The 16,977-nt window shown below is 37.5% G+C and overlaps 1 protein-coding gene across 2 annotated transcripts in view; it reads right to left on the bottom strand.

Moving 5' to 3' along the window:
- The window catches only part of TMEM161B (transmembrane protein 161B), a 69,210-nt gene extending 52,570 nt beyond the window's left edge, over window positions 1-16,640 (bottom strand). For both annotated transcript variants that reach the window (XM_032404029.1, XM_032404032.1), the window contains exon 1: window positions 16,485-16,640. In XM_032404029.1, the coding sequence (XP_032259920.1) occupies window positions 16,485-16,487 (3 nt within the window). In that variant the 5' untranslated portion in view covers window positions 16,488-16,640. The remainder of the gene's footprint in view (window positions 1-16,484) is intronic.
- Between the last annotated feature and the right edge of the window lie 337 nt (window positions 16,641-16,977).

The raw sequence follows: 16,977 nt of genomic DNA, 5'->3' as shown, positions 1-16,977 counted from the left end.
TAAATTTAGACCAACTTTTGAGACATTACTATGAAATTAGCAATTACAGTGTACATTCCAGGGATTAACATATTAAAATATAAAAAGTATTCATTAACTAAGAGACACAACAATTTGAAATTTAAAAACCATTCTAACAACCTGTCTTCACTGCCCAACTTAGAACCTACGAATGCCTAAGTTTATACAAAAGCAGAAAATTTGAATTGTCTAACTTTAAAATTTCCTGAATATTTCCCTTTTTTTTTTAATTTTTAAGGATTTTATTTATTTATTTGACAGAGAGAGAGAGGCAGTGCACGCACAAGCAGGGGGAGTGGCAGCAGAGGGAGAGGGAGAAACAGGCTCCCCACGGAGCAGGGAGCCTGGTATGGGGCTTGATCCCAGGACCCTGGGATCATGACCTGAGCCAAAGACAGCCACTTAACCGACTGAGTCACCCAGGTGCCCCAAATATTTCTCATTTTTAATTAAAGAGAATGATTAAATAAATTTGACCATAAACAACCATATATTTCACAACAGGAAACTGTTAAACTGTGCAGAGATGTAGCGAGGCTACGAAGTCCATCATGGCTGAAGACTCAAACATAACCATATGGATCATTGACTCAAGCAGCCTTAATGCTTTTATTAATGTATCAAAACAATAACTTGACCAAAGAGATGGTTTCTGTCTAGATTCATTGCCCCTAGGCCCTGATTCTCTTGATAACTATAACTGAGAAAAGTCATTTATGAAATAGCTCATAAGCACCCAAGAAGGGTGAAACACTAGGGCAACTTAGGTTTCAACCTTTCCATATCTATTAACCTGAGGCCATGAAGAGCAAGATAAAGTTATTTGCCTTTAAGTCTCTAGAAGAATAATCATTTCAGTTTTTGTCAGTAATCATTTCTGGGTAGGTTAAAAAAGTTCTTACCAAGGAAGATTAAACAATCCTCCAAGAAATAAAATATATCAGATATCAACATTTTATCTTACTTGTCAATATTGAAAATAAAACTACCAAAACTTAAATATAAGTGCTACAATTTTAAAATTCAAACTTGGAATACCTTGTCAGACTCAGTGGAGTTGACATTTTGTTTTGTTTCATTAAACTAGCTCTCCTGACAGACTGAAACAAAGTACACACTGTTTACCATTAGGAGGCATATTTGCATATATACTTGGGACTCTAGACCAGCCCAAATGATTTCAAGTATAATCTCCCTGAATAAGTTAGAAGGGTGAAAAAGGAAAGAGGATAGTACCTGTACAGGCTGCTTTTAGACAACAGGCTTGAGCAATGGAAAAGGGTCCAGAGAGACCACCAAGCTGAATGAGAACAGGCTCATTAAGCACCCACCTCAAAACAACTGCAAGCCCTAACTGACCAATTACAACCAAGCACAGTTCCTAAGATTCCCAAAAAAGGGGAAAATTCCGTATGTCCTCATACTTCCTTACTTTGCCCTAAAAATGCTGCCCCTCACAACAGCCTAGTCGCAGACAGTCTCCGCTCTGCTGTCTCGCCCACTGGTGAATTCTTTTACGGTCTGTGCTGCCGGCCCCCATCCAATCTGGACACCGGACCATCCGATCAGAGCGCCCCCATTACCTAATGACCTTCCTATTTTTTGTCTCTTGACTGTTTACGTTTTAGGGATAGCTAAACGTGTTGAGATAGACTTCTTAACGACGCTCAAATAATTTAAAGGTCTAAGTTTTATTTCAACCTAGATTTACATAAAACTTAGAATTCACACTTTGAGCACTTAAACCATCTCTGAACAATTTACAACAAAGATCAAAGTTATAGATTTATCCAAAACTCAGACCCTTAATTTCCAACCTAATGTTTTTTCCACTAAATCAATTCAGTGCATTCGATTAACATTTGATGAGCAACAAAGTACACGTGCTAATCATTGGATCACTCAAACGCAATATGGAGAAATAACACAGTCCCTGCCACCAATGAGCAGCCAGGGAACTAGGAGAGTAAATGGGACCATTATGATATAAAGTGATGAGAGGATAGGCAGAAGATTCTGAGAACACAGCAAAATGAGAGAGAGAGAGAGAGAGAGAGAAAATTATTAAGAGGAAAAAGCTGTGAAAGGACATTTTGGAAAAAGGTAAAGCCTAAGTCAAGACCCAATGAACCCAGTCTGGTGAGCCATCAAAACGAAAGGGGTTTAGAATATAATCTGAAGGCTACAGGAAACCCATGAAAAGTAGTATCAAATCAGTATTTAAGAAAAATCGCTCTGAATAGCATGTAAAGAATGGATGAGGGCTAACCCAGCAGCATCAAGACAGTTAAGCTCAGGCATGACAGGAAGAGCTATGCTAAACGTAGTAGCAGTACATAGTGTCTTTTACTTTGGTGCTAAGAACTACATATCATGTGACAAATGAGTTAGGGTCTCACTCAAACAATGCTAAAATCATGTAAGCCCAACTCATGTCACTATAGAAATTATTTATATCTATATATAGTAAAAGCAAACAAAAATTTAAGTTACAAGTACAGGCTGTCTGCCTAACATACATCCAATATCTTGCTGGCTGTTATCAGGAACTTGGCAAAGTAATTTTGTGTTTCACTGACTATTATATCCCAAATACTTAGCGCAGCGACATTTAGAATAGTTCAAGGCACATAATAGGGCATTTGGTATTTGTTGAACGACTAAATGAAAGGCATCACTACAAAAGAATCAGTCTTAACAGAACTTAAAATCCAAGATTATCATACTAGGTAACAACAAATATATTAAGGCAACATTGCAGCATAAAATTGCATAGTACTATGAACAAAACTTATAAAAATTGAAAAAACTGAATATGAAAGTTTCAAGTAGATGAAACCTAACATGAAAACTGAAATCAGAGGTGAAGAATAAAAGGGAATTCCAGGCTAAATGACAAATAGGAACATAGAGTAACCATGGGATAGCGAAAATCCTAGCTCAACCAAAAACTTTGGTATCATATGGCAAAGAACTGTGAGAAATAAGATGAAAACAAAATTTTACATTGTTGAGTCTTTATAACCAAGAGGACAAATTTAGCTGAGGTGTTTAAAAAGATCACCTTGGAACACTTTTAAGCAGAGGTATGAGGATGAAATACTGCAAGTAACATATATGAAAAATGAGATATAGCAATATATTAATCAATGAAAGAGAAAACCTAAGACTAAGGTAGAAGCAGTTGAAACTGGGGGAAAAAAAGATAAAAGTATGTAAGAAGGAAACCAATTAGATTAACTTTGAGTGTGACTGAACATGAAAGAAAACGGTAGAATAAAAATGAGGAATATCTCAAAGATTATTTCAGGATGTTTTAGTCAGAGTGACTGGTAGAATCCTACAGCCACTGGGCAGGAAAACTGTAGACTGAAGGAAACTCAAGAAGTGGACTAACAAGCCTTAGGTAGGTCTCCCAAGGACAGCAACTTGGCTACATCCTCAGCTTTTCAGAACACAAAAAATACATGCTTTGCTGGTACAATCAATCTATATGAAACTGACAATAATCAAGTTGTAACAATTTTATCAACTAATTTACAATGAAACAAACTATCAAGTGGATCAGATGGTCAAGTTCATTAAGTGTTCCACTGGATTACTGTCTTAATGATCCTTTGGAGGTCAAATTTTAAGTAGGCTGCTTGGTGAGTCGTAAATAAATAAAAAAATAAAAATAAATTATTTTTTAAGATTTTATTTATTTACTTTGAGAGTGAGCCCATAATAGCTAGCAGAGGAAGGGGCATAGGGGGAGGCACAGCAGGGAGGGAGAGAGAGAATCCCAAGCAGACTGCGCTGAGCACAAAGCCCCAGGATCAATCCCATGACCCCGAGATCATGACCTGAGCGGAAATCAAAAGTCGAAATCAGAAGAGACACTCAACCAACTGAGCCACCCAGGCTCCTCAAGGAAGGTAATGATTTAGATCAAAGGGTAGCACTGAGGGATAGCTCCTTCAGGCAGTGCTAAAGTTAAAAAAAAAAAAGGGAAGAAGAAGAAATATACAGAATAGCTAGAGTGTGAAATACTCTCAACCCTAAATAGTTCTAGATAAATACATTCAATTCTGGCTATTGAAACTTCTAGATTTTCAACCGATAAAACTGCATTCCAATTGACACACTCTTTCCTTAGATAAAAACCTATCTAAAAATTATTCTATCTTTTGATATGTAAATACCACTGCTTTAGCTACAATCTAATCTGCCTTAGGTTTTAGACAAATCTAAGTTCAAGGTGAGGAAACAACTCGTACCTTTCATCATGTAATTTTATCAAACTCTTTAAGTGTTAACCACCCCTAACTGCCACCTACAAATTATATGTGATAAGTGGTATGGTAGAGGTAAATGCGGTGTTATGGGAGCCCTCCAAGAAAGGCAGTGATTAAATCTAAACGGGAGAACTGGGAAAGACTGGTTCACAGAGGTGACATCTGAACTAGTCTTACAAGGTTAAAGAAGTATCCCACTCTCACAGAAGAGTAAAAAAAAGTTCAGACAGATATACCCACCTGTACAAAGAGAGTAAATGGCATGATCCAAAATAATGAGCAATTCCACATGCTGTAGACTTTGATATGGATTGCACACAATGGACTTTTCTGCAGGTACTTAGAAATAAGTCCAAGATCTTAAGACTGGAATGAAACAAATCAAATATATTTTGGGAAGGTAACTGCCACTATGGTGGAAAATTAAAGTGAAAAGTTAAAAGTAACTGGAAGCAAAGAGGTAAATTAGAAGTCCTTTGAAATAGTCCAACCAACACCATAAGAGCCTAAACTAAAACAGCTTCAAAAACAAGAGCAAAACCAGGGGTGCCTGGCTGGCTCAGTCAGTGGAGTGTGCAACTCCTACACACACGTTGTTGTGAGTTTAAGCCCCACATTATGCATTGAGCTTACTTAAAAAAAAAAAAAAAACCAAAACCAAAAAATTGTTTTAGAGAAAAAAGGGAATTAGGCGTACCATTAGTAATTATCTCTGCAAAGACAGTATCATCCACTGATAAGGATAAAACTTAAGTGATTATGTAGAGATAAAATGAAAATAATGAACACAATTATTCTTTGGAGAAAATAAGCAATAAGAGGAAAAGCTGATGGATACTAGAATGACGGACATACAAAAATATATTAAAAAATATATCTTCATAATGGGGAAAATATACATGCTTAAGGCAAAAGGGAAGGAACCAATGTTGGGGGGGTGCTGAATATTCTAGAAAGAAGTTTGTGGGAATTTAATCACTTAAGAATCAGAAATAGATGAGACTAAAGGTGTAAGCTGAAAAAAACTTTGAGACCTTGTCCTACTGAAGAGAAGCACAAATAGGTATAGAGATGTATTAAATTTAAAAACCGAGTGGACCAAGTTTGAGAGACCTTGAAGAATAACCACATCAAGGTCAGGATCTTGGCAATGTGACTAAGAAGACGTCTAGAAACTCAGGAAGAAAGGTCTGATAAACTTATACATGTGGATGACTGACAGACCCAAGCTGGTTTTTTAAAAAATGATTACTTCCAGGAGGGTCTTTAATAGGATTGAGGGCTGTCTAGATTTAATTGAGATGGGAAATCCTTCCATATAATGCCAAAGCAGGTAACAGCAGCATAAAACAATCATGAACAGGCAAGGAAAATCTTGCCCATACACCATTTCTAGAATCTTAGGGTTCATTATGTGGTCTACCCTGGCCTTTATCTGGTTTTATAATATAGCTCCAGCCCTTACAGACAGTAAACAGGTCTGAAAATAAGAAAAGGAAAACTTTGCTAAATAAATAAAATGAAAATAACAAAAGGTTTTGAGAGAACACAAGCTAAAGATCACGTATTGATTTAATATAAATTTATTAACTGAATTATATGAATCAGATATTTGACTGTTTTGACCTACAAAAAACAGCAATTTCATATACTTCGAAATAACACTACCAAAAGAAGTATATAAATGAGAAGGTAAAATAAGAAAACTGTAAAACACAATTATCAACAGCTCTGATTTGAATTCAAGCACATAGGTTTTCAAATTTAATTGCTTACAGAATTTGTTTGGTGTGCCAGCGTCACGTTTCACAGCACAAAATGTTTTTAATTCTTTAAAGTAAAAAATATGAGCAGAAATTTTTGCCATTTGCCAACTCAGAATAAGAAATTTAATGTACTTTAAGGTCAAAAATCAAAAGCCCTCAATAAAATGCCTTGGTACATCCTAAATATCTTAATTAGACAAACATTGTAGGAGAATGCATCAATTTGACCTAACTATATTCAAAAACAACTGCTCCAGATTTCCTGCTTAAGATGATGATATAAAACCATTCCTTGGAATTTGAATAAATATAGAAATAAACTTAAGACATTTTCTTTGATATAAATTGATAAGGCAAAGTGGAAGACCAACAACAAACAGGACAAGAATACTTTTTCACAAGAATAGAGGGCATTTTAATGAAATATAACTCATTAACTATTTCAACTATTAGTGCTGAAATTAACAGTTGTTTATTTTAAAAGATAATTTTCAAGTTACAGTAGGTTGAGTGAATTATGCAATATCTCATATAAAGCAATACCAGGCAGTAATTAAAATACTGATGAAGAATGAACTATTTTTAAAGACGTTAACAAGCCACTTCACCTCCTTCTACATGTGCATGTTTCATTATAGTACTGATAAGTAACAAATAAAAGGTTCAATGGAAGAAGGCATCCCTAAATCTGGTATTTTTCCTTAATTGTATTTTTTGACATTACAGAAAATATCCCTACAGATCTATATCCAAAGCTCTTAGTCAAAACTAATAAATTTATATTTGACATTTATAAATCATCTACTTCAGACCAATTCCTACCTACTCTTCAACATTCACTTCACTTATAAAATCTTCCTTGTTAAAAAACATATGCACAACTCCAAAGCTGCCTTTATCATGCTCAACCGTGACCAACAATTTGAGAAAATTGTATTCATCTCATTTCTACAGCCCTAAACCCACTCCCCAGAGAGTGCCTAACATGGCAGGCTTTCAAGATATGTTGAATATTACCTTTTGGATGAAATAGAAGGATAAAGTATAAATTTGCCCACTGTCCTTCACTGTAAAGTTCCTAATATGTGCTAAGCACTGAACTTTAACATAAAGAAAAGTATTCACTTTAAGATCAACAGACAACATACTATACCTCAGAGAAAGATATTTATCTATTTCTTCAAGATAATCCTCTCAATTTAACACAATAGGTACATGTTAGAAATTCTTTTAAACAAACAAATTAAGTACACTAATAAAGATTCATCAAACAAATTTAAAATAAAAATTTCAGCTTAACTCTAAATTTTAAGCCATATACAAAAGCCAAGAAAATTTAATGTGCACTCCTAATGGTAACTATTAGAAAGATGCACTTACTGTAAATATTTTAATGTACTGAATAATTAAACATACTAGAATCAAAGTAGTTCTCTGTCATTAATAGCAGTTAGACAAGCCCTCTCTGGGACTCATTCCTTATTTACAAAATGACAAGAGATGGCAAATGATCTCCAAAATCTTCAAAGATTTTATTGTTGATGACTGCAATATTTTAATTAAATACACAATGGATTGTTGGCATTCACGTATTTACCATTTCTAAACCACTTTCAAAGCCTGTGAGGTGTAGTTACTGCTGATAGGACTATCTTCTTCATAAGGATTAAATGAGCTAACATTTATAGAAGAAGTGAAAGTAAATCAGAGCTCCAAGTTGATGTGAAAGAGTAAACCTAGTCCACTGCCCAGCATTCTCCCCTCAATAGTGGTGTGCAGGAATTTCTCTCAGAGATCTGTGAATACCAATAGTCGTACAGTTTTAATTTGTTTTGTTTTTTAAGTTTATCTCAGATACTTAGCCAATTCTCTCTTATTAAATGATTCATTTTATGATCTGCCATTTTCTTTTATCAAGAGAACTATGAAGACCTTAAATACTTCTGCTACAATTGAGAAGCTCTCTATCAAAACCAAGAATAAGCACTCAATAAATATTAGTTAAAATCAAGTTAGAAAATAGTGTGAGTCTTAAAGAACTAACGTTTCAGTTATAGTTATGATTTAACATTATAATGAATGTTACCCAAGTTCTCATCTGTCCCTCCTGATTAGAAAACACATTTAGTTTGCAACTAATTCTAATTCTAGTTAGCATTTGACCTACCCAACCAACTAAGCTGTCTAGTAATAAATGATACAGTGAGGCTTCTTTGTCCTAATGTTAATTAGTCTAACAGGGGAAGGGAGGGGAGAGACAGTAAGCATGAATTTAAACATAATTTAACTATTAATAAAAGCAGAACTTTTCAGGAAAAAAGTCATGGCTTCTCTTTTGAGAAAGACTGTATTCAGAAACAAATGATTCTAGTCATAAACACTCATACTTGAATACATAAGAAATGCTTTTAGTCAATCATTTATACTGATCATAAAAATGACCAAAATCTTCTGAAATGATAAAAATATTTAATAAACATTCAACTTAGTGGAATTCTGATGGAGCAGAATCCTCCAATGTGACTTTTTCTCTTTAGGAAAAAAAGGCAGGAAAGTGTGGCATTGCTTTTCTAAGTAGATCATTGTATTTGGGCAAACAGTGGCAATCAAAAGTTAAAAGATAACAAAAATCAGCTAAGCCCTACGTAAAGGGCAGACATAGATAACTACATAAAAAAATAAGCAATCAGATTAGTATTTCAAAAGCCTTCTACTACTTATCACAGAGATAAAAAGTATTACGTTTATTTTAAAAAGTAAAGCAGCCATAGCCTTGATAGGCTTATAATGCCTTGTGACATCAACTGATGGCAGTCTATAATCATATATTTATAATACAGGGCACAACTTATTGAAGTTCCTTCTTCATAAGTAATTTCTGGTGGAGAAAAGTCTCCCTTTTCTCTCCAATGTCGCTTAGTATTTTCCATCTGACCTTTTCTTCACAATCCAAACCTCTCTACTTCAAAGAATTTATTGCAAAGACTCATCAATATCATCTAGAGCTTCTACTTCTTTCCCTAAAAGATCTTTATGATAAATAGTTTATGGTCAGCAGGAAGTAACATAGGAACGTACTTTTAAAACTCTCCTAGCAGTAAAAACCTTTATCATGTGTGCGAACATATGGAAGGGAAAGCAAGGTAGCCTACAATACAAATATGTTCTTTTTTGCAACTCAGAGAAAATACTAAGTTCTAGTTGCAAACAGGTAGTCCAAGTGAAAAGAAAAGGAGCAAGCCAATCCTTAGAGCCCTCAGAAAAAGAAATGGGCTAACTGTGAGACAGGCCTGCAAGAAGTGTGACATACTAAATACTTAAAACGATATGAAATTTCAATTCATCACCAGTTCTCTAATTACTCCTCACCTGATCAGTGTTACTAGAAGTTCATCCCCAAGTGCAATGGAAACTAATAGTGCATGAGAGGGAGTGCCTTAACTGGATGCAGTTAAGGTGGAGGGAATATGAAGGACTGAATCCTTATGACTGCAGCAGTGTCAGATATGTTTGGCACCTGAGTCAGGCTAAATAGTCAGTGCTATGCAGGTCAGTAACAATTTCTCTAATACTATATAGGATGTACTATTAGTTATTAACTAGGTTGGGAAAGATTTTCTAGAAATAAAAGAACACAATATTTCTATAGGAAAATGTTTTAGAAATTAATCCTCTCATAAGTTAAAACCTATCAAATATAAACAATAAGACTGGCACAAGAGTACAATGGCCAAACCACCCGGGTTAAAGTCAAATTCCACCACCACTAGCTGTATGATTTTGGAAGAGTTACTCCAATCTTGCTATGCCTCCATTTCTAAACCTGTAGAATAGAGGTTTAAAAAAAAAAGTAGGTAAAAAGTGGAGGTTAAAAAAAAAATCCAAGATTAAATACTTCATGAAGATTTAAATAAGTTAATTTAAGTAGAGTAGGTAAATACTAACACCTAAATAAATGTCACTATTACTGTTATTGAGGAAAAGTAAAATTCAATTTCTTGTCCACCTAACAAACTTCTACTTACCCTTAAAAGACTTAATCCTTTAATCCTTTGTGAAACTCTTCTTTAACTCCAAATTGAATATACCCTCCTTTGTCCCTTAATGTACATTCAACTAAATGTATATCAACAATATTCAGTTTCACATATTCAGAATCACAGAACCTTGAGTAACACCACAGAGGTCATCTAGTTCTAGTTCAAGCACACTTTCCATGCCATGTATTTATTGTACTTTCTCCAGTCATTTTTAAAAATACGTATGTATGGGAGCGCCTGGGTGGCTCAGTCAGTTAAGTGCCTGCCTTTGGCTCGGGTTGCAATTCCAGGGTCCTGAGATCAAGCCCCGCATCATACTCCCTGCTCGGTGCAGAGTTCGCTTCTCCCTCTCCCTCTAACTCTCACCCCTGCTTGTGCTCTCATGCACTCTCTCGCTCTGTCAAATGCATAAAGTAAAAAATCTTAAAAAAAATACATGTGCATGAGCAGATTGGTTTTTCATACTACCTAAAGATTTTTTAAAAATAAAACTTTATAATCAGACATTAAGATCCTGAGTCTCAATATCAAAGTATCAAAAGCTGAAATGATTTCAGGTTTTTCTAAATCTTTTGTTTATGGGCAAAACACAAAAGATATTTTAATCTACTTTAACAATGGAATTACTAAGTCTGTTTTATTTAACTGAAAGACATGAATGTAAAATCAGGATATTTTGAGTGAATGAGTTGTATTCTCTCGAGAACTATAGTTAAAAGACTAAAAATAGGTGCCATAGGGGCACCTGGGTGGCTCAGATGGTTAAGCATCCGACTCTTGATTTTGGCTCAGGTCATGATCTCAGGGTCCTAAGATCCCCGGGGCGACCTCCACACTCAGCATGGAGTCTGCTTGAGATTCGCTCTCTTCCTCTGCCCCTCCCGCCCCTACTCTCTCTTGCTCTCTCTCTAAAATAATCTTTAAAATAAATAAATAAATAAATAAATAAATAAAAATAGATGGCATAAATCAATCTATTAAGTATCACCTACTACTATAGAGGTTTTTGTTTTTAAAAAAGAAACATACTTTCCTGTTCACTATTCGCAAAAATTATTAATATTTAACTTTATTGAAAGAATTACAGAGCTACAGACAATATAAGCTTTGTGCCCAATATTACAGTATTTTTTTAGGGTACAGTTCATAAATATGTACTCATAGATACCAGGCATATATGCTAAATATATAGTCATATTTGTTCCAATGTCACCTTTTTTTTTTTTATTTGACACAGACAGAGAGAGAGAGCTAGAGAGGGAACACAAGCAGGTGGATTAGGAGAGGGAGAAGCAGGTTCCTGGCCAAGCAGGGAGCCAGATGCGGCTCATGACCTGAGCCAAAGGCAGGTGCTTAACGACTGAGCCACCCAGGCGCCCCTCAATGTCACCTCTTCATTGAGGCTTTCCCTGAATGCCCTATCTAAAATAACCACCCTAATCATCTTCTATCCCTTACCCTACTTTATCTTTCTTTGTTGCATTTATCATGACCTACATATATTATGTCTCATTTGATTATCATCAGAATCTCCCAGTAAAACATAAGCTCCACAAGGGCAGGACTGTCTGTGTAATAAACAGTTATATCCCTGTTGCCAAGAATACAGACATACAGATAGTGCTTAATAAATAATGAATGATTGATTAATACTTTTGAGATAAGAGCATGATTTTTAAATGTTTGGTGAAACAAAAAGTATTATCATTCCAATTAAAACCAAGAGAATGTTCATTTTACCAGAACTTCAAAGATTTTTTTTTTCCTAACTCAAGGGCAGGTGGTACATAAAGAGCAGAAAGACAATTTACAGACAAGTTTATTTCTTCAAAGTTTCTTTGCAGTAAGTTGTGTTCATGCTTGACTTAGTAACATGGGCAAAACCACAGCACAATATTAAGAAAATAAAAAATACTCTTAGAAATGAACCCTTTCAAATATCTTCTGATTTTCTAAAATCAACTAAACTTGTTTTATGCTTTTACTCCAGAGCAAACTAAATTATTAAAAAGTAGACCATAGTCCACAGTATAAGCTAGTCTTTAAGAATTAATCTTGATCTACCAAATGCTAACCAAGAGAACAGTCTCTACTTTTCTTTTTTTTTAAGAGAGGAAGTGAGAAGAGGGTGGGGAGAGGGAGAGGGAGATTCTTAGATCTTAAGATTGATGTGGGGCTAGATCTCACAACCATGAGATCATGACCTGAGCCAAAATCAAGAGTCGGATGCTTAACCAACAGAGCCACCCAGGCACCCTGAACAGTCTCTACTATTATTTGGGCTAAGCCTCTTTAGGAAAGAAGCAGTAAAGAAGAGAAGTCACAGAAAAAGTCAGAGAACTGAGAAGAAACACACATCTCTGCCCCTGTATGGCTAATGGATAAAACCTGAGAATTTATCCCTCAAGCTACATGTTCATTCACCAAGAAAAACCACATTCTGGGTCATAAAACACACCTTAACAAATTTAAAAGAACAGAAACCATACAATGTCTGCCCTCAGATCACAATGGAATTAAACTGGAAATCAGTAACAGAAAGATAACTGGAAAATCACAAAACATGTCAAGACTAAACAATACATTTTTAAATAACACAAGGGTCAAAAAGGAAAAAAAATCAAGACAAATTCAAAATATTTTTAATTAAATGAAAACACAACTAATCAAAATTTATGGGATGCAGCAAAAGCAGTGCTTAAACGAAAATTTATAGCATTGAATGCAAATATTAGAAAAGAAGATCTAAAATCAAACACTTAAAGTTCCACCTTAGGAAACCAAAAAAAGAGCAGATTAAATCCAAATTAAGCAGAAGCAAAAGAAATATTACAGCAGAAATCAATAAAACTGGAAAGAAATCAATACAGAAAATCAATGAAACCGAAAACTGGTTCTCTGAGAAATTCAATAAAATCTATAAGCCCCTATCCAGGCTAACTGAGGAAAAAAAGAGAGCACACAAATTACTAATATCAGAAATGAAAGAGGGGACATCACTACAGACCCCGTGGACATTAAAAGAATAAAGAAGCACTATGAATGACTCTATGCCCACAGATTTGATTTTATTTTACTTTTTAAAGATTTTATTTATTTGAGAGAGAAAGAGCATGCGTGTAAGCATGAGGCAGGGGGAAGAGGCAGAGGGAGAGAGAGAAGCAGAATCCCTGCTGAACAGAGAGCCCAACCACTCCAGAATGGAGAGTGAAGCCGTGGGACACCTTGATTTTACTTCTGTTTTATTTATTTTAAAGATTTTGTTTATTTATTAATTTCTTTGAGAGAAAGAAAGAGTGCCTTTGGCTCAGGTCATGATCTCGGGGTCCTGGGATTGAATCCCACATCAGGCTCCTTGCTCAGCAAGGAGCCTGCTTCTCCCTCTCCCTCTGCCTAATGCTCCCCCTGCTTGTGCTTTCTGTCAAATAAATAAAATCTTAAAAAAAAAAAAAAAGAAAAATCAAAAGGATAGAGAAAAAGTGGAAATCAGACTAAATTTTATTTAATCAGAAACATGTACCTATTCTGAAAAATGTCCTGAAGTCATAGAATCAGAAATGTGAGAGTCAGAAGGTGTTTTAATCTCCACCAAGCCCCACTTCTCTTATCTAAGAGGAAACTGGAACCCTTACCAAGTTGAGTGAGTCTGTCAAATTCATATAACAAATAATGGGCAGAATCTGGGTCTTCTGAGTTCAAGTACTACATGCCTTGCATATCATTAGGCCCAAGCAGGGCAAAGGTTTTTTGTTTTTTTTTTAAGATTTTATTTATTTATTTGACAGAGAGAGACACAGCCAGAGAGGAAACACAAGCTGAGGGAGTGGGAGAGGGAGAAGCAGGCTTTCTGCTGAGCAGGGAGCCCAATGCGGGGCTCCATCCCAGGACCCTGGGATCTTGACCTGAGCCATAGGCAAGCACTTGACTAAGCCACCCAGGCACCCCAGTCCAAAGGTTCTTAATTTAACCAAGCTGTATTCAAAATAAATTCAACCCCTCACTTCATTTAATGGCTAAACCCTTTCTTTTTTTTGAGGTATTCCAAGCACTGACCAAACTTGCATATACAGACATCAATTTCATGACTGGGAACACTAAAGTGGAGTTAACACAGAAATGTAAGCAATACCAGAATGGAGTCAACTACCTGGCTGGTAGTTGCTGACATTCTCCAGGTGACATTCTCTTAAGTGACATTTTGAGAAACAGCATTAGTTTTCCTTAACCTAAAATAAAATTACAATTTTGAGATAGCAGGAGATGGGTTCTTCTAGTATTACAGAATACTGGGAATAAATTCACACTGGGCTTGTGACTATTTTAAGGATTTTTATTATACCTTTCTTCAACTTTTCAGACCAAGAAGTCAAAAACAGAGCTTAAATTTAAGAAGTGGAGATCTGAGTTTTAGTCCAGACTATGCCAAACTACTGTTACCTTAGATAAACCAGTGCTTATTTCTAGACCTCAGATTCTTCCTTATGTAAAATAGGGAGGGTTGGGGGGTGGAGGTGGTTAGGCTAATTATTGTCTTTCGCTCCTTCTCATTCGTCTATTCCCTGTCTTTGTCTAATTTCACTGATCCAAAGGGAAAAAGAAAAAACCTCTTTATGAATACAAAGTGTTATTATTCACTGAGGTTAAACACACACACACACTGCCCAAGAGTCATAGGTTACGTTAGCTGGTAGAGTGCACCAGAAACCACATTATTTTGAAGTTCTTTTCTTTCACATTAAGTTTCTAAAAGTCATTCAAAAGTCCAACATCAAACACAATAGCTGAACAATGTCAACATTTGGTCCTGAAAAAGCATGGTACACTGAGGCTAAATTCCAAGACAGACTGCCCTCTGGATGAGAATTTGAAATCTTTTATATCATCAAATAATTGACAATGTTGAACTTTACCAGACCCCTGTGATCTTGGAAAACAGCAAAGGTTAAGAAATAGCCCCCATGCCCTTCTGTGTTCTGGAAAGGGCTTACTGCAATGAATCACGGGTCCCCATAGGACTTAGATAAGACTCTAAGATGCCCCACTTGTTTACCTATGACAAGGTCAAAGCCTACAAATTCCCTTTGCTTCATAAATGACTGGATGAATGGCATGTCCCCACAGATCAACTGGAACAAAATATTTGTTACTCAAATTCTGGGTAAGATCCTCTTTCCCCAGGTTCCCGAATTTTGGCCCACCCTTGTCTGAAGCAGCATAAACTTCTCTGGCCTGAGGGTAAAACAATCTGATCTACTGCTCAGTGGTACTTCCCTTTCATCTCACTTCCCCACACTTGGTTCTCTCTAGGATTGCTTTATTCCTCCCTAATAAAAAGAAAAACATTTTGCTTAACTTTTTTTTTTTTTTTTTTTTTTTTTTTGACAGAGAGACACAGCGAGAGAGGGAACACAAGCAGGGGGAGTGGGAGAGGGAGTGGGAGAAGCAGGCTTCCCGCTGAGCAGGGAGCCCGACGCGGGGCTCGATCCCAGGACCCTGGGATCATGACCTGAGCCGAAGGCAGACGCTTAACGACTGAGCCACCCAGGCGCCCCACATTTTGCTTAACTTTTTAGACTCTTGCTTATCTTACGGTTAGGGCATTCTTCTTATTTCCCCAAGCCCTTGCAATATTCCTTTCCAATAAAATCTCTCCTTACTAAGTCTGAATTTTTCATTTGACACCCTTCCCAATTTCAAATGGGCTGAGTTTTGGGGCGCCTGGGTGGCTCAGTTGGTTAAGCGGCTGCCTTCGGCTCAGGTCATGATCCCAGGGTCCTGGGATCGAGACCCACGTCAGGTTCCCTGCTCAGTGGAGAGTCTGCTTCTCCCTCTCCCCCTGCCTGCTGCTCTGTCTACTTGTGCTCTCTATCTCTGTCAAATAAATAAATACTTAAAAAACAAACAAATGGGCTGAGTTTGAAAAATAAGCTGACTTTGCCCTTTCTCTTGGTGACAGGCGCTGATCCTCTACAAAGGGATCCGTTGTGTCCACCTGGAAAAGCTGACGGGATTTCTAAGATCTTAAGTTCTTGGCTACTACCAAGCAGCTGAGAAAAAGGGAGGGACGGAGATGATCAACCCGGAAAGGTCAACTCTGGGACCACCTGGCGCCACACGCCGTACACAGTGAATGGGCCACGAACATTCCGGCTACCTACTCCATACTCCTGGACAGATTTCGCGGTTGGGCAGGGCAGACGCCGCTTCCTCAGGGGCCCAGGAGCTCCGGGACAGGTGAGGAGTCCTGCCCCCGTGGTTCATCCCATTGCTCTCGCCCGCTTCATCCTCAGCTAGGCACCCGACTGGCTACCTTCACAGGACTAACCTGCTGGCCCCTAATTTCCCACTGTTGTTACTCCAGCCTTCACAGGAAGACTCACCATGGCGCCAAGGACAGGTCGTGGGCCGAACGCCCTGGAGTCCCCGGGACCGTCCTGGACCTTCCCTCCCCAACCTGCAGCCAGGAGCCTCTTAAACAACGCGAGGGAGAGTTTTCCGGCTCTGACGGAAGTTCTGCCCGCGCGGGACAGGAAGTCCCTCCCCTCTCTTGAACGCCGGCGACCCCACGCCACGCAGAGGTGAGGATACGCAGGACGTCCTCTAATGCCACTTCCGTGGGTGCTAGGTTAGAAGCTGGGGGCGGTGCTGACCTTGAGAGCGCGCGAGGGAGGCGCAGGCGCAGCACAGGTAGGTGGGGGGGCGGCGCGAGGTTGCAGCGCCTGTGAGGATCCGGAGGTAGGTTGTGTAGTTCGGGCCGGAGGGCGTCCTCTCACTGGGAGGTGATGGAAGCGCAAGTTGATGAACGGGGTGGGAGCCGACCCCAGAGGATTAAGTGAGGGAGAAAAACCACAGGCCGTGCTCGTGCAGGGACAA

The sequence above is a fragment of the Phoca vitulina genome, unplaced genomic scaffold (genome assembly GCF_004348235.1).
Source record: "Phoca vitulina isolate PV1807 unplaced genomic scaffold, GSC_HSeal_1.0 scaffold6, whole genome shotgun sequence".
In the NCBI taxonomy this organism is placed as follows: Eukaryota; Metazoa; Chordata; class Mammalia; order Carnivora; family Phocidae; genus Phoca; species Phoca vitulina.
This window is presented reverse-complemented; position numbering and strand designations above follow the sequence as displayed.